We start from the raw sequence: 18,736 nt of genomic DNA on the forward strand, positions 1-18,736 counted from the left end.
GCGGAGGCCTATGGCCATCTAAATTGGAGTTTTGAACTCCAACTCCCATCAACAAACAGAATGTGGAGAACCAGAGATTCCCCACCCCTGCCCTAGATAATGCTGTCATGTGACACAATTTCTCCAATGTGCACACATAAAAGGCAACTCTGTTCTGCTGTGGAATGTCTGGGTAACCCACCATATAACTTGGCAGTATTAAAGTGAACTTTCAGAGCATTTCCTATAGCGGCCGACTGATGTAATTGAGCAGAAGGTTCCAAGAGCTAATTCAAATATTCATGTGCTAGTGTCCTCACAAGACTGTATTATTACACAAACCCTAGGGTGGAAGAATGGCATGTTTGAATGCACTTCAACTCTAGTACTGCTCTGCATGTGCAAAACTAGTGTTACCAGGGAGATGCTTTCTTCCTGACAAACATATTAACCTGTTTAGACAGGAGAATTTTAGTACATTCGAAGGAAGGTGCATCAAAACAAACTTACGTCTCTCACATACATCTGGAGTGGTACAATCCCATGAGAAATATACCAAGAGTCTTTGCTAGAGGTAGCTCTAGATTCAGCCTCATACCACACTGAACAGGCCAATGATTTTATAGTAGGCCACAATACTTCCCATTTACAACTATCCCAACAAAAACAAATTAGTGGTTCAGTCATTGTTCAAATGCAATGCCTGAACCTCAGCTTACATGCTGATCCAAAGCCATGTTAGAGGTTGCTGGAAGGAAGATCATAGTCTGCACACCAAAATAGTTCAGTTCTTATTGTTGAAATGTGTGCCTGATGACCTATTTAACTCCCTGGTGCTTGGAATTCCTCTGACTGCTAATGGACTAGCCAGGATCCACAGGCACCAAGGGATCACACCTCATATTTAGGGAAACTGATCGACAAGCAAGTAAGGCGCTAGGTGTCGCAAGAAGTCATCAGGGCCTTCTCTCTCTCTCTTTTTTCTTCAAACAGACACAAAAACAGATCAAGCAGTAATTCAAACACTTTCTGTTATAAAATCCACAAACAACTCAATGACATCACATTTTATCTACAGTAAAGTCACCTGGAAAAAAAAGCCATATCAAAACAGCAATCTAGCTGATCTGCTGCAGAACTCAGGAGAGACATCTCAGATTAAATGTAGAGCTATATAAATGCAGTTTCTTTAAAAAAGGGAAACATTATTTCTTTACTTACAGACAAAATGTTACATGATTGGCTGCTATGTGTATATTCAGTTATGTACAAAAAGATACAGAATTAGCAGGACTGGGTACAAGCAGAAATCCCTCCAGGAAATACAGCCAAACCAAACACAAGGTAGACTGGCTCTTTTAGCTTCTGTCACCATGAATGTTATGTGCCCCCTCCCTACCCTTCAGTCACCAATTTCTCCCACCCACCACTTCACTTGAATATTTTTAATACTTCATTTACAGAAAGCCTATTTATGCAATAAATCAGTGAATAGAAAAACTTCACCTGTAAATACAAGGTAGAAATGTTATTTCACAGCAATAGGCTGCAGCATTGATCTCTCCAGATCTCAGTGGAGAAGGGGTGTGTGTGTGTGTGTGTGTGTGTGTGTTCGTGCGCATGCGTGTGTAAGAGAGTGAAAGAGAAAGAGAGAGAGGGTTGCCAGATTTAATTCCAGATTCTAAGAAAACTGTCCCATGAGCCTGTAGCTACAGCCATGCCATCATCAGTAACTCCTAAGCAGCTGACTCTGTTGTCATGGCCAGCAAGAACACCTGGAGGAGAAAATAAAGGTAATGTTAAAACAGATGCCCCCACAATAAGACTTTTGTTTTTTTACATGAAGGTACAAGCCTCATTATTTGTCATATTTGTATCCCACCTTTCCTCCAAGAACTTCATAGCAGCATATTTTTGCAAATGTTAGCAACAAATGTTTTTAAAGTTGTTTTGTTTTAATGTATTTTAATGTTTGTTTTTATGATGTTTTAAAGTGTTTTTAATGCTTTTGTTTGCTGCCCTGGGCTCCTGCTGGGAGGAAGGGCGGGATATAAATCAAATAATAAATAAGCATTTTAGCCTCACAACAGTTTTAAAAAGTAGGCTAGGCTGAGACAGCAGCAACCTCATCCAATGAGCTTCATGGCTGAACAGGAATTCAAATCTGGATCTCAGCTCAAGTCCAACTCTGTGTCTACTATGTCACTTTGCTTCTCCTAGAATTAACATGGTCCAATGGACAAAGTTCTAGACATTGCCTTCAAAGATGAAGGATTAAATCCTAGGTCAGACCTCGTGTCCATCACCAGGACGCCTCAAACAAGCTGCTGTCAGACCTCCATCTGCTAACCATGGCAAGCAGAAAGTTGTTATACTGTTCCATTATAACACATGCCTTGTATAAAGGACGATTATGTTCTAGCTAAGGTCTTTCTAGAAATTATGTGATTGGATAGCACAGTAGGAAAGGTCAGTCTTGAAACCAACTCACCATCAAGCAGTATTGATAGTTTCGCTTGCCCACATGGACCACAGCTGTGACCATTTGTAAGGTACCACTGATCCAGCTAAACATTCAGACCATATCACACCAATTCTACATCAGCTACACTAGCTGCCTATTCACTTCTAGGCCTAATTCAAAGTGCTAGGAATGATCTTGAAAGCCCTAAAGTGTTTTGGACTGAGTTATTTAAAGGACTCATGTGCTCACAGGAATCTGCCAAAGCAATATGATCAGCTACAGAGGCCCTAGAGGATGAGATGAGATTAGCCAGCATGAGAAACAAGGCCTCTTTAGTGGAGGTCCCAAAATTGTGGAGCTCTGTCTCTTTGGAAATAAATACACCCCTCACTTTGCTGTCTTTCAGGCAGGCCTGAAAACATTTTTTTTTTTACAGATTGCTTTTCATTGAGGGAGTAGAGGAGGGTCTTTTTGTTCTTAGTCATCTTTTAGTCTGTTGGGTGGCTTGCTGAGATGGATGTTTATTGTTGCTGCATATTATGGTATGGCATTCTATTATAATATTGGATGTACTTCTATCTTACTAAACAATGGATGACTTGAGGGAATATTTTCTTCTGAAAGGCAGCTAACAAATTAATTGGAAATAAAGTAAGATAATAAACAGCATCCTTGGCTGCCAACACTGACTTTTGAACATGCAGAGTGTCCCCTCACAGTGAACCCTGAAAGAGCTGTCTCTTTTTGTATGCACATCAACTAACCTGCACGTTCTCCCTTCAGGGTGTCCCAAACATTGCAGTTGAAGTCATCATAACCTGCCAACAAGAGGCGGCCGCTCTTTGAGAAAGCTACTGACGTGATCCCACAGATGATGTTGTCATGAGAGTACATCATGAGCTCCTGGTCTGCTCGCAGATCGAACAGCCGGCAGGTGGCATCATCAGAACCAGTGGCAAATGCATGGCCGTTGGGGAAGAACTGGGAATTTAAATAAGAAGCAAAGAGTCACACTACCAACAAATGGGTTATGGTGAAGAAGAAAAAAGGGGGTGGGGCTTAAACTCAGGAATTCTGTTCCCAAATGATCGTTTCCTATACTAAACTAGCCAAGTTGAAAATAATTTCAACAATTGTTAAATTATTTGACATTTCACATTATAATAGCTCCTCATACAGCAGGGATGGGGAGCCTCAGGCCCAAGTCTTGAATGCGGCCCTTCAAACCTGTATCTGGCCCTTGGGATTCTCCTTAGGCCATTCTCCCTTTGCAGGCCATGCCCTTCACTAGCCCTGCTTCAAGCCCTCCTTGAGTATTTTTGCCTGGCTGGAATATGCCCTTGAACTGTGATGCCTCTGGCTAGCAAGCTTGGAGAGAGGTGTGATCACAGAAGCCTCCAATTTTTGCATGGCTGGAATGTAACTTACTATATAAAAAGAGAGTCACATCCATCTCTCTGGCCTCTTTTGCCTCTGACCCCATCTATCTATCACCAGCATGTGGCCCCCGGAAGGATCCCTACAAGGAAATGCGGCCCTTCAGCTGAAAAAGGCTCCCGACCCGTTATACAGCATTATCTACTTGAAACTTCACTTTAAACACAGACACACCCAAAAAAACCAAACAAGTTTTTAAAACTGTCAAAAGAAAAAGATTTCTCTTCCATAATTTAATTTTTGAGATTTCATAGGAATTAAAAAAAAAAGTTTAATTTGATCATGTGAGAAACTTGATCAGAAGGACTGGCACTTCTTAAGATTCTGCATTGAAAGGGTTCCATAATCTATCAGATGCCCAGGCTGCAAACCAAATACGAGCCATTTTTTAATTTGTTTGGAATTTTTAAAGTGTTATTCAATAAGACAATCCCAAGAGCTGAAAAGGGGGAATATTTATAGGCAGGCTTCCTTTTGAATTTTTGGGTAGAAATTAGTTTATTTTGGTTAGCATAATTGTAAGTTAGTTATCTGGTTATTTAAGTTTAATGTATTTTATTTTTATGTTATTTTGTAAAAGTTGTAGATGTCTCATCGTTTGGTCAAGATAGCCTTTTGATTTTTTCTGCTTATGTAATACTGTTTGTGACCTATTATGGCAATTAATAAGAAGTTAAAATTCAAAGAAAGAAAGAAAGACTGGCATGAACAGGAACCTCATGTTCTCTTGCTTCACTAACAGCCTCTTCTCTACAAACTGCCCCTGACAACCTTATAGTTGATAAGAGACTTTTCTTTGCCTGTGTCAAGCAGACTGGTTTTTTCTCTTCCCTCACAGCAGCTAAGCTGCCAATATTCCATGACCCACTCATCCAAGAGTTGGTGTGTTTGAGAACAGCCATGGCAGGTCTATCGACATCTACAAGTGTATATGCACAAGAGTATCATTTAAGTTCATTATTTCTCAATATATTTGAGCACAGCTAATCACTTACACACACTGCATTGATGTCAGACACATGTCCTGTGAAAGATTGCCTGCACATTCCATCTCGAATATCCCAGAGCTTGGATGATGCATCACAGGCACCCGAAACAAAAGTACTCATGTCTGGACTTAGAGAGAGACTCATTACATCTCCAGTATGCCCAGTAAAAGCAGTAGTCTGCTGGCCAGTCTCAATATCCCATAGAGCACTGCAAGTAAAAGAAAAATATTTTAACACAGCAGATTAAAAATGTAGCCCAGACAGTTTTAGCCTACCTCTGAAAGGAAATCCAACAAACTCACCAGGTAGTATCTCCTGAGCTTGTGACTATTTGGTTGTCATCTAGAAAGCGACAACAAGACAAATACCCTAAAAATGCAAAACAGGAAACATGTCAGAAGCAAAATCCATCACTTAAGAAGAGATCCAAAATGCTTCCATTTCAAACCCAGTATGCAGACTGTGTGCATTATGTCACTGAAATCCAGCACCCTGAAGATTTTAGCACTCTATTATTATTTTAATCCTTAAGGATGCAGCCGCTTGAAGTCTGGTGGGCAACTGAGGAGGAGCTGGGTAGAGGCTGAGCAGATAGGTAGATGAGGAATGGCATCTCTTCTCGAAATGAAAAGCGGTATATAAATTCATTTGATAATAATAATAGTAATGGTGCAGTAGTGTCTAGGCCACACTAAGCCAAACGCTAGAAGATGTTTCCAGCTGCCAACCCTCATCTCCAATTCATCTTCAGGCCTAAAGCGTCTCTCTGTCAGCATCCCTGTCTTAATTCCCGAGGACTAAGAACACGGACAGAACACTGCTGTCCACCACCCCATATCTGGCCCCCAGTCTCCTCTCCTCCTCAGTCTAGCTGCGAGCAAGCCATTGGAGCTGGGACAGAGCCACAGAAGCCACGTGAGATAGAAAAAAGGGGGTGTGGCTCCCAAAAGGAATGCGACCCCAACATAAAAGAGGCTCCCCACCCCAACTTAAGACAGGCAGCCAAGCATCCCCCCAAAAAAAATTAAGGAAGCACACAGATTAAGATCTTCACTGAGGAAGAAAGCTAGATCCCAACAGTGGAGATCAAGTCACTGGGTCCTCAGAAACATTTTAACTAGCTTCTTCTTTTTAAATCAAAGGCTCAGCCAACACATGTTTAAATGCTAAGGAGGGCCCTACAAGCCACAGGGCCTTTCCCTTTTAGCTGTTCACTGCCCAGTATGGATACCATCTCAGCTAAGCAGGATTTCCAGTGGCCAGAGCTCACATGGCTCTCAACAACCTTCCAGACTAGGAAAGGCAGAATTGTGTGCCTCAATTATGTGCACATTTTGAGGCATTTGCTTAAATGCACTCAAGTTACAGAAATCACATTTTCTTGGCTAAAACTTTGGGTTCACTAGTACAGAATTTGTAATAATAGTGGCCTCGGGTTTTTAAGCTCTTAGCAGAAATTTCAAGCCTCCCCACTGCGTTCCCTTCCTGATACCACCAACTCCTTGGTGGGTAGGCCTCAGGCTGGCAGGAATTACTTTGTTTTTGTAAGAACCCTCAGATCCGCAAACCAAAGCTAGGGTGGACATATGCTTATACATGAGAAACAAGGTGCCTTTGAGCACCTGCTCAGCCAAGGAATTTGTTTTCAGTACCAGAACTAAACACACATTTTGCACGAAGAAATCTACCAATGGATCACAATCTATCTTTTGAACATACCTGGAATAGAGCATTGGACTTGGGCATAAAAACCTCAGGATGCATTTACACAATCAAACTCTGGCTTAGAGTTGGCTCCCTGCGAAGCCATTAATCATAGTCCCAGGTTTGCGTTTAATGGGAAGCTATGGTTAAATGTGGCTTCCTGGTTTGTTGCGCCACTCAAAAGGAGAAGTGAAGCAGCAGCCACAGAGGTAAACCCGTTTAGTCATGTTGATTCTCAACAAGACACACTCTCTCAAGCTCTTGGGACAACATGGAAGGTGAAGTGGGAGGGAATTGAAAGTAGAGCAAACCTAAGAAGAATGATTGGTTGTAGAAGAACAGTGTTAGACAATGGGTTGTATTCAACATAGCACTAATGCTAAGGTTCTGTCAGCACACAGATTTCTCCTTGTGCAATAGAATTATCTGCCCTGTCTCTCCCCCCCACCTCCTAAATCTGTTCTAGGGGTTCCTCCAACCCACCGGAGCAAATTTGGGGATGGTGTGGGACATGCATGGGGGAAGGAGAGACAGGGAAATTCCTTTGTGCCAGCACAAAAAGTTAAACACCACTCAGTATATCGTAATTTGCTTCATTTCAACTCCTCTGCTTTGAGAGAATTACAGAGGGGCAAATAAAAGTCACCACCACCAACACCAATAAAACCAAGCCAAAAAGAAGCAGAAGGCAGCTGACCAGTATGGCCGGGTAGCTCTCTGCTCACTCGTACATTGCCCTCTCTCGTCTTCAGGTTGTATATAGAGCAGATGTTGTCCAATCCACCACATGCGACGTAATTGCCAGATGGTGCGTATGCACAGGTCATTACCCAGGAAGACCTTAAAGGTATGGCATGCATCTTCAGAGAGGAGGGGAAAAAAAAACATAAGAGGGAGAATTTGTCCCCTGAACTTGGATCATATTTGTCCAAACCATTGTGCACTGTGTTGTCTGAACCACCATGGGAGCTTAGTGCTGCACTGATAGATGCCGTTAATTCACAGAAGTTTCAAGATTTCATGCTACAGCAAATAAAGCAAGAGCAACATTATGAAGTGAAAGAATAGAAATTTAAGCTCTCTAAAATTGCAGGTTCTTTGATTTTACCTGGATTTTCATATGGTCAAGAAGCCACTGAGAAAACAGCTATTTTTAATGTGTGGTGCTTTGATATTCTCCACACTAAGAAACAAGCATCTCAGCAGATCACTCAATCACTGTGTTACAGAGAAAAGTCAGACGGTCTATATTATTATTTCTGTAAGTCATTATTTATATTATTTTATTCATTAACTATAGTTACACACTTCTGTGATAGATCAATGAAGTATAGAATCACAGTTAAGCCAATGGCACAGAACAATTTAAAAGGTGAATGAGAAGGGTTCTTTCAGACATTGTAACTAGTTTTCAAATCAGCAAATATTACACATTATCCAAACAGCAACATCGTTTGGCTCTGCTTTACACTATGTGTCAATACCTCCTACATTTCCTTCAGCCTTCACTGGAAAAGATTTCGCTTTATGAAGGTCTAGTCTAGGAAGTAAGGAAATGTCTTTTACGCTGTAGGCCTGCAGACAGGAACCATCTTTTCATTATTGATATTATGTAAGCCACTCTAGGAGCCTTTCTGACTGAAGAGTGGGGTAAAAATGCTTTAAAAAAACAACACTTTTTCTAATGGCCTTCAGTGACCTGCTTTGTGGCATGATATTTCAATAATTAAACATTTTTCCTAGTCCTCCAAGCGAACATGGGGAAAAGTGGATAAAACTGACAAATCCTGCTCCTTTCTAATCTTATATATTCACAGAAGTTGCCGAAGTCTGGCTGTCCTTACTGCCAAACCAAAAAAATTGTAGTCATCAGGCTACCCCTTCTTGAAGAGGCAGCATGTTGTCTCTGAAATGCAGTACAAGGTCTGGCGGATGCCTGTTCCTCTTTCCAGGTCTAAGCTGGAGCTGAGGATTGGGAGCAGGTGAGAAAATGCCCTTTGCCCCCAACAGCTCAGAGTTTGGGGGGGGGAAGAGACAAGTAACTCTGAAGCATAGAGAAAAGTCCACACACCTCTATCCCCCTCCATCCCGTCTCCAGCTCAGTGCTGAAAGTTGGAGGGGGTGAGGCGGAGATATGCCTCTGCCTGTAGCTCCAGGCTCATCTTGCTCATTAGATCATGGCTCCTCTCTGGCCAAGGCTAGGGGATGGGTGAGAGGTATCAAACCTGGCATGTTTATGAGTCCATGCAGCACCAAGAAATTCCAGAAGCAAACAGAAGCCTCTTTGGGAATCAGCTGCAACTGATTTCCCCAACGTTACACAGACACCCAGAGAGCCAGTGTGGTGTAGTGGTTAGAGTGTTGGACTACAACCTGGGAGACCAGGGTTCAAATCCTCACACACCCATGAAGCTCACTGGGTGACCTTGGGCCAGTCACTGCCTTTCAGCCTCAGAGGAAGGCAATGGTAAACCACCTCTATATACCACTTACCATGAAAACCCTATTCATAGGGTCCCCATAAGTCGGGATCGACTGGAAGGCAGTCCATTTCCATTTTACACAGACACCCAAATAGTCACCTTGAACAGAGAGGAAATAGCTTCTGCTCTTTCATGGGGTAAACTTAAGAACTGAAAGTATTTCAGAATGCAGCATTCTTCAAAAAGCATCACCTTTTCAGGTTATAATAAAACTGGCTTTATATTACTCTTCAAGGAAATCTACAATTCCAAAAAGGTATCAGTAAACCCACAGTATAAGAGGATCCCTTTCTCCGAAAAATATTGAGACCCAACAGTCTGTTTTCCCCGAGCAAGTGAGCCACAGATGTTAAGAGCAACGAAATGGAATAGTCAATGAGATGCTCGAGTAAACAGACTTTAAAAAAATAAATAAGAAGGGGAGACATAAAAAGCAAAAGAGGCAATAGGAAAAGAAATGAACAAAACTGGGCTTTAGGTGGAGAACAAAAACAAAATATTAAAAGTAGTAGCGGAAACAAAAAAGCAAGCCCACCAGCAATAGGCATGTAAAATACCAAAGTTGATTTTAAAAAAACAACTCTACCTTGTTTGTTGTGTAACTATCCCAAATAATTAATTTTCCATCTTGGGAAGCGCTCACTAGTAGCCTAAAGATAACCACAAAACACACATACACACACACAAAAATACATTATCAAGTTAACTTTATGCCTCCCTCTGCTTGGTTTCAAATTTGACAAGAATCACATACAAATGTCTGGTCCTTCATCAACACCCTAGTTTTGCTTTTCCTCTTGCAAGTCACAAGGCTTTGGGGCATTGGCAGAGGGTATCTAGTCAACATGTTGAAAAAATCAATCATCTTTTAGTTTAATGAAGTACCAACTCTAACTCAATACTCAACAATCTGAAGACTCCTATATATTTTATCTCCTCTGAGAGCAGGTCTGGGAATGACAGGTTTTCCTCACTGCAATGAGGCCCCAATTACAATGACCTCCTTTCTCCCATATGAGTTTGTGCCAGCTGTTTATTTACATAGGAGGAAAGGAAAGATGTGCTCTCCAAGACAGCTTTCAGGAGGGAGTAAGCCTAACGTACTCCCCCTATGACGATGCCATTTTTTTGGACATAGGTCTGTATGGGTTTTACATTTCCCCAAGAGCCTTGCTGGCGGTAGCCTTATATACTTTCACCCAAGGGCTTCCATAGAAACCATTAAACCAGCCTTATCTACATAACTCTTCTTTTCCTTTTCTTGATGCAATGCTATTAAGACTTCTATATGACACATTGTTTTAACTTCTAAAGGAGTTTCCAAAAACTAACATAAAACAGTTTTTAATACTTACAAACATTGTTTCAGTTATCAAAAGACTGTATGGCTTATTGAGAAATTAGAGGTTAAATGCTTGCACTGATTTAAGCAAAAAATCTTTTATGGTAGTGGAAATGTAGTATTTCTTCTGGTACCTCTATGCATTCAATATAATGTTTCATAAAGCTTGACCAAAGTACAGCTATGACTCTCTATCAAATTCTTGGGCATTTGAGGGGGATCAGGGAGCATGCAATTTTGTTTGTTTGACGTGTTACATTTATGTACACATTTATAGCCTATAGACAAAAATGACAAGGTCTTCTGAATCACACATCAAACTCTTTGTACAAACCTTGAATCAGATCCCCAGTGCATGGCATATATTTTAGCTAAATGGCCTCTCAAGGTACGTCTTGTGCGCATCTGGATTCGGCCAACTGAGTCAAGACTTGTAGTGATCTAGGCAGGAAAGTAGGAAAAAAATATTCAAAGTCTGGGCAGAGTAAGAATACAAAACATCTGAATACCTTTGCTTGTATCCAATGTAGTGCTGTCCTGTAACAGCAAGAATTTACGCTTGTGAAACAGGACTTCACCTCTGCCCCGTGTCCCCCTAAATCTGTTCTGGGGTTCCCCCAACCCTCCAGAGCAGATCTGGGGAGGGCACGGGGGGAAGTCCCTTTACACAAGTGTAAATCCTTGTGCTGATGGGACAGTTACATAGTGCTACTTTGGAAACAAGCCCAGGGATGCATTTCTTTATTTGGAAAGGGGTGAGACTAATTGAGAACTGCAATCCACTTTATCAAGCTTGAGCTTCCCAACTGAATCCCAGTACATGGAATCCCAGCATGTTGTAGAGGATTTCTGGTGCATGTTTTAGGAGGAACACTGCAGAAAACTCTGGTAGGAAATTTTTCATGTGGGAAGGAGCCCCAGTCTATAAACGTGTTGGGATAGGAGGTAACTGGGCTTCTGTTAAATAAAATAACTATTTAATAAGCATTATGAAATTATGCAATGGGCCCACTTCAACAATGACTCTCTTTACACAAGCCCTGTTGCAGTCAAGTGAATTGGTTTTACACAGAAGTTATATTATTATTAACTTCATTTATGAATCACTCCCTATGAAGCATCCCAAAGCAATTTACAACATACAGAAAACAATTACATAGATAAAAATAGTTACACAATTGCATATATAAAAACAATTTGATCAATTATACACATAAAAAAATATTTACGAACAACAGCAGCACATACATAAAATCAGTTCAAATCTATTACAGATACCAGTTGGGATAAAGATCTCCATTTAGAATACTGGTTGAAAGAGGAATGTCTTTAGCAGGCAGCAAAAACACAGTAGAGAAGGTGCCTGTCTGATATATAATAGGAAGCAATTCCAAAGGATAGCTGCTGCCAGATTCCAATATCATACAGAACAGACCTCCTGATAAGATGCATCTGCAGGATGCCCTCTCCTACAGAATGCAGTGACCAGCTGAGTACATAGAGGATGAGACAATCTTTTAAGTTCTCCATGGTTTGCATAAAATAGATGAGATACCTTAGAAACCTTTCACTTATTCATCCACCTGAATAAGAACTAATTATTTCTGGACTTTGTGTCCTAAACTTTGTGACTACAGTACAATCTCCAGCCTAAAAATGCCCCACAGAGATTTCCCCACAGGCACAAATGAGCATATCTGAATTTTAGTTTATCTGCTCATTTTATGTTTTTGATATTGTTGTTTTTAGATTTTATTTCATTATAATCGTATGGTTTTTTTGCCGTTAGCTGCCTTGGGGGCTTCGTGCAGAAAAGTGGAACATACATGTGAAACAAATGAACAAGTATACATACCTGAGCAAGAGTTGTATCACTACATGCTTTTCTAGCATCCTTTAAAAAAAAAAAATGAATTATATAGACGAAATTGGAATTAATATTGCAAGCCAGTTTGAATCTATGTTCTGTTGATTACAATAATTCTACTAGATAATATATTCCTTATGAAATTAGTGATTTTACAGAGGGAGGCACTTCACCTTGGCTGGCCAGTTCTAGCAGCCTGAAGACCCAGCTCTTACCCTACTCAAGGATAAGATCATAGACATTTAACTCAAAGCAGTTCTCATAAGCCCTTGCTGCCCAACGGAATTCATAAAAACCTACAGACTGCTTACTGCTCTCCCCCAACATAGAAATGCTGTAGCTGGTGGGCCTGGTTTTTCTATCTGGTTGCAGTTTTCAGCGAGTAAAACAGAATGCACTAAGGAATGTCAGGTGAGCACTAGTCCATGAACAAACTCTTGGTTTGTGTGATCAAATTTAACAAGGCGGTATGCTTTAGGAGCATATAGTTTGGGGACTTTGGGATCTGGTGCTGATGAGCAATAAAGCATGAAATAGTTCCATCCATAGACAGAAGGGCTAGATTTTTTTAAAAAAAGATAAACTAGTAAAATCAAGTGGTAAAGCTTTTCCTGGAGTGTACCACACAAGGCTACTGCAGAGGATTACATTTCACATATCTATGTCACAGAGGCCTCCAGTGATAATGTTGGATTGGAGTACCCCAACCTGCACACGTGCTCCTTCAGGGGAAGTAAAACCTCATCAAGGACAGGATGCATCCCACTCATCCAGTCAGTGGGACCATCCACTAACAGTGTCTCAGTCTTTTCTGGATAGAGCTTCAGTTTACCGGCTCTCATCCAGTCTGTTCCCGAGGCCAGACACCAGCTCAGCATATCCACTGCCACACCTGCTTGAGATGCAATGGGAGAAATGGTGTTGTATATCATCAGCATACGCACTCCAAAATTCTGAATGACTTTACTCAATTGTTTCATGTAGACACTAAACAGCATGGGTAATAAGATCAAACCCAGCAGAACCCCACAACAGGGAGACTCCACAGGGCCAAGCAACATCCCCAAATCACCACCTTCTGGAGCTGGCTATCAAGACAGAAGTGGAAGCACCACAAAGAAGTGTCTTCAACTCCCAACCCATCTGGCCAGTCCAGGATACTATGGTCAATGGTTTCAAAACCAGAGATATCAAGGAGTATCAACAGGAACATACTTCCCCTGTCTTTCTCCCAGCATAGGTTATCATACAGGGCAACCAAAGTGCTTGCAGCGCTGAAGCCAGGCCTAAACCCTGACTGAAATGTGTGTAGAAAATCTATCTCATCCAAGAATGCCTGGTGTTGGGCAGTGAGCACCCACTCAAGAACCTCTCCAAGGAAAGGGATATTTGTCATTGGCCTATAGTTTTTCATAACATCCAGGTCTAAAGAGGGTTTCTTAAAGAGTGGTCTTACTGCCACCTCTTTTCAGCAGCTTGGGACCATTCCCTCTCTTAGACAGGCATTAATTAACTCCTTGGCCCAATTGGCAGTCCTCTCCCTATCAGAGGTTATTAACCAAGAAGAGCAAGGGCCAAGGCCACAGGCAGTCCCCTATACTCATCCAAGCACCTTGTCCACATCCTTGAGCCGTAGCAACTGAAATTCATCCAATGACATCTGAGTAGACTGCACTCTGGATTCCCCATGAGACTGATCTGCCGCAGGAGTACAGTCTAACTCCCCATGGGCACAAGTGATTCTATCCTCAAAATATCTAGCCAATAAGTCATAGCAGGCTCTTCAGGGCTCTTCCGCCTCATTAGGTGAAAGGCCACACATCACTCTGTATAGCTCCACTGGACAACATGCTGAGGATGCAATGGAGGCAAAGAAGTAACCCTTTTTTCCTGCCTTCACCACCACAGAGTAGGGTCAGTAATGACCACATACTTGTGTTTGGTTGTATCCGTTTGGAGTCTTTCTCCACTTGTGTTCTAGTTCTCTTCCAACTCACTTCATCACCTACAGCTCCAGGGTATACCACAGAGCTTCCTCTTGCAAAGTGGAAGAACGTGCTCAGGAGTGGTGTCAACAATCTGAATCCACAGATCTATCACGACTTCAACAGTATCGCCAGACCTGTCAGCTGGAAAATCCCTAGAGCTCTTCAGAAACCAAACTGATCCATCAGTCATTTTAATAAGCCTCCCAACTCTGTGAATGGGTGAGAATGCTAACAATCTAGATCTCAACAAAAACAAACCAAAAAGTATATCCCAACAAACTGGAATTTGGAAAAACAAGGAACTGGGAATAAAAAAATCAGAATCAAAACTGCCTATGATAAGGATGTGGATGCTTTATAAAAAATGAAAAACGTTAATAACATGTGTACATCTGTCATAGCTAAATGAGCAAGAGTAAATATAACCAGTATATACAAAAAACTCCTGAAATACAGTATCAAAACATTTGACCAAACGTGTTTTGACAAAGCCTTCTTCAGTGGTCAATTAATGTACAAACAACTATACAGTTCAGCATAAGTGTATGTAACAATACAATTCACAGGACAACTCCATTTAAAACAACAGAAATAAGTTCTGGAGATTTCCTGAATGCCACACCAAAATATATATAAAAGATACTTTCCAACTCTGTGAGCATTGCAAGACCGTCCCTCCAATTCAAACCAAACGTAATAAAAAGCAAATATATATACAGTAGAAATCTAATACATTCTATACTCAATTTAATTAAAATAAAAACAAAAAAGCTATGGGTGACCAGCATACAGTACTCACCAACTTAATAAAATTATTTATTTCTTAAATCTACACCAGCATCCAAACATGCTGCTGTAACTCTGTTTTATCCCAGCATTCCTAATGTAAAAGCACACCGTTGTTTCTTTTTAACAAGCTTTGCAAATGTATCTAGATCTCACCAAGAGGTGCTCTGACCATTTATTTATTTATTTATTTAATTTGTATCCCTCCCTTCCTCCCAGCAGGAGCCCAGGGTGGCAAACTAAGCAGTAAAAAACTTTAAAACATCATAAAAACAGATCTTAAAATACATTAAAACAAAACAGCATTAAAAACATTTAAAAAAAACAAACCATGACAAGCGAAAGGTGGTAACATTTCCAACCTTCAGGTCACCACCTTCCTGCCTAGCTAAAAAGACTAGATCCATTGTTTAATATGTTTTTATTGTTTTATTGTGTTATATATATTGTAAATTACTTGATGACTTTTTTTAGTATCAAGAAATAGACAAGTCAAACAAATAAAATCAAAATCTGAGTGTTCCCTTATGGAAAAAAAGAAAAATGAAAACTACTCTCTGACTTTCGAACAGAGTTTGATATCAGGGAGACCGATTCTAGCCATGCTCCTTGGCATAGTAGCTTTCTACATGCAGGGAGTTTTATCCTTGAAAGGAGTACTGAAACATGCTAACCTCTGCCTACAGCTGAAAGTAGCTTAATTCATTGGGAAAGAAATTGTACCTACCGCTAATAATATGAGGTTACCCTACAACCACAAATTTAATCACAGACCTTTATCTCAAGTATTTTGCCTCCTGAATGGACCAGAATTTTGTCTGTACTACAGCTCCTACAGGCTAAAGCTTTCTTTCTTAGCCTATGAAAAGTTTGAAGAAGATCACATTACCACACTTGCTCAGCCCCAACACTCAAGTCCACTCTTCAGTCCTGAATCCATTCTGGGGGCTAATGGGTTTTGGACAGAGCTTGGAAAAGTTACTTTTTTTGAACTACAACTCCCATCAGCCCCAGCCAGCATGGCCACTGGATTGGGCTGATGGGAGTTGTAGTTCAAAAAAGTAACCTTTCCAAGCTCTGGTTTTGGACACAGGTTGTTAGGTTCTTTCTTAGCACAAGTCAACCAACACTAGGGCACCATGGCCAGCGGGAGCAAGATCTGAATCCATTGGCTCCGAATCCATCATGGAGCAGAGCTAGGCAACTCTGAAGACTTCACAGAACAGAATTTTGATCTCACTGACCCATTTCGTGAAGGGACTCCAATGAAGCCCAGCACTGTGCTCCAAGAGCTTTTAAAATGCAGCATCAGCCTCCCACTGATGCCTTGCCCACCAAGCGAAGAACTCGTTGAGGGAAAGGTGCTGAGGGGAAAAAGTGAATGAGGGAAAACTCCCTCTCTTCTGTGCCCTCTCTCCCCCTCAACAATATCTACATAGGTTGAGCATCAGTAGCAGAAACACATTCAGAAGAAAACACCTTACTCTTATCTGATTCCGGAGTTGCTCTGCCTCCTGCCGTAACTGCTCCAGTTCACTCATTCTCTTGAATGAGTCTCTTTCCCACTTTCACAGAACTTTTGAAGAGAAGTCTGCCAACAAAGAAAAACAAAAAGAGAGAAAATAAAACTCCACCTTCCAAACATCACAAGAGACAAAAATATTACTGACTTTACCTCATTTTTAATTAGTAGGATTCATCCCTTCCACAATCTGTACTCAGGATACTTTACAATATCACGATCACAATACTTGGCATTCATTGAATGCATTTCGAGTGCACTACATTGTCTCAGTCCTGAAAAGGGAAGTCACTATTGTCCTCATGTTGGAGATTTGGGGAGAAGTGGGAGGCAGAGGCAGAAAGAGAATATTGGTTTACTCAAGGTCACCTTGTAAGTTCAAAACCAAGATGCAATTTCAGCCAGGGATTTCCTGGCTCATCGATCTGGAAAAAAGGTCTGAAGGAGGTTCTTAACAGATAAAATGTAAGAAATCACTGCCCCCCAAGAGGACTTTTGTTTAAACTGAAATTTGCCATTTCATATTTTGTGTTCTTAAAAAGCAGAACAAAGTGACTTATTTCTCTCTCTTAATGTGAATCATGGATATACCAGAGGAAACAGTAAGTGGATGCTGCTGAAAGCTTTCAAAGGAAGCTTCACCCTCATTAGACACCAAGGTGAAATTTTAATTACCTTAAAAGCAGCTTTTTATTCATCTAACACTTTCATATTGCAGTGAATGCATTAGTTCTTAAGGAGAAATCTCCAAGATGGGAGGTAGTAAACAACACAGGGGTGAATTCAGATTTACAAACATATCCTTATACATACATACATACATACATACATACATCATACATACATACATCATACATACATACATCATACATACATACATCATACATACATACATCATACATACATACATCATACATACATACATACATACATACATACATACATACATACATACATATATCCCACCCTTCCTCCCAGCAGGAGCCCATCCTTATGACACACACTGAGTAAGAAGTTATTTTTGTGCTTTTTGAAAGGCAAAAAATATGAAATACTTCCATGCCCAATTCCTGTTTAAGGGGTACCAGACCATGTTTTGTAGCATAATGGGGAAAGTTCCAGTTAAAATGTTTCAACAAAATCAACAAAGCTTTCAAAGTCTATATCGTCCTTGGCACTGAACGGTGTGGCAGATGTGAATTCAGTATAGTATTTTCCCTAACCTATAAGAAGTTTTTGTACTACAAATAACTTCTAATAGCAAAAAATACAGGTCCCTGAATTTCAGACATGTCCCTAGGAAAGAAAGGAAGCAAAAAAATTAACATACTTAAGATAATATAGGACGTACCAAGATCATTCTGTGCTTTCTGCATCTTGTGGAGTTTTTATTTATTATTTGTTAAATTTATTTCTCACCTTTCCTCCCAGAAGGAGCCCAGAGTGGCAAACAAAAACACTAAAAGCACTAACACATCTTAAAATAAAAAAACAAAAAAATTAAACACAGCTTTAAAACATCTTTAAAAGCAATTCCAACACAGACGCAGACTGGGATAAGGTGCCTACTTACAAGGCTTGTGAAAGAAGAAGGTCTTCAGTAGGGGCCGAAAAAATGACAGAGATGGTGGAGTTGCAGAATATACTCATCCTGTGCTTTATCAAGACCATACCATTTATAATTGTTTATATGTATCATATATAAATACAATTATGAACAAAAATCATCAATTTTCATAACATTAATTCTACTTATATTAACTATTGCAAATTTCATAGCATTATCTCATTAGGAATAACTTTCCAAGTGTAAAAACTGTTCAACATTGGAAGAGACTGCCTCAGAAGGTGGAGGACCAAAGGTTCTTAAGCTGCTGAGCATCCAGTTATCAGAGGTGCTATAGCAGCAGATTTCCTGCATGAGCAGGGGATGGACTAGATATAGGAATATAGAAATCTGCCTTAGAGCACTAGTCCATCCTGCTCAGTAATGTCTAAGCTGACAGGCAGCGGCTCTCCAGGATTCCAGACTGGGTACATTCCTAGCCTGATGCCACGGACTGAGCCTGGGACCCTCTGCATGCAAAGCAGATGCTCTACCACTGAACTATGTCTCTTCTCCAAACAAAGTTTGATGTCCCTTTGAGCTCCATCTCATAGCTCCATCCTTTCGGT

At 40.6% G+C, this 18,736-nt stretch overlaps 1 protein-coding gene across 4 annotated transcripts in view; it reads right to left on the reverse strand.

Moving 5' to 3' along the window:
* Positions 1-992: 992 nt before the first annotated feature.
* The window catches only part of GNB4 (G protein subunit beta 4), a 53,358-nt gene continuing 35,614 nt past the window's right edge, over positions 993-18,736 (reverse strand). For all 4 annotated transcript variants that reach the window (XM_061637381.1, XM_061637383.1, XM_061637380.1 and 1 more), the window contains exons 2-10: positions 16,524-16,630; positions 12,254-12,292; positions 10,733-10,839; positions 9,643-9,706; positions 7,271-7,433; positions 5,172-5,238; positions 4,876-5,077; positions 3,208-3,424; positions 993-1,754 (exon numbers count right to left, since the gene is read on the reverse strand). In XM_061637381.1, coding sequence (XP_061493365.1) covers positions 1,648-1,754; positions 3,208-3,424; positions 4,876-5,077; positions 5,172-5,238; positions 7,271-7,433; positions 9,643-9,706; positions 10,733-10,839; positions 12,254-12,292; positions 16,524-16,580 — 1,023 coding nt within the window. In that variant the 5' untranslated portion in view covers positions 16,581-16,630 and the 3' untranslated portion in view covers positions 993-1,647. The remainder of the gene's footprint in view (positions 1,755-3,207; positions 3,425-4,875; positions 5,078-5,171; positions 5,239-7,270; positions 7,434-9,642; positions 9,707-10,732; positions 10,840-12,253; positions 12,293-16,523; positions 16,631-18,736) is intronic.

Source organism: Rhineura floridana, chromosome 7, assembly GCF_030035675.1.
Source record: "Rhineura floridana isolate rRhiFlo1 chromosome 7, rRhiFlo1.hap2, whole genome shotgun sequence".
Classification (NCBI taxonomy): domain Eukaryota; kingdom Metazoa; phylum Chordata; class Lepidosauria; order Squamata; family Rhineuridae; genus Rhineura; species Rhineura floridana.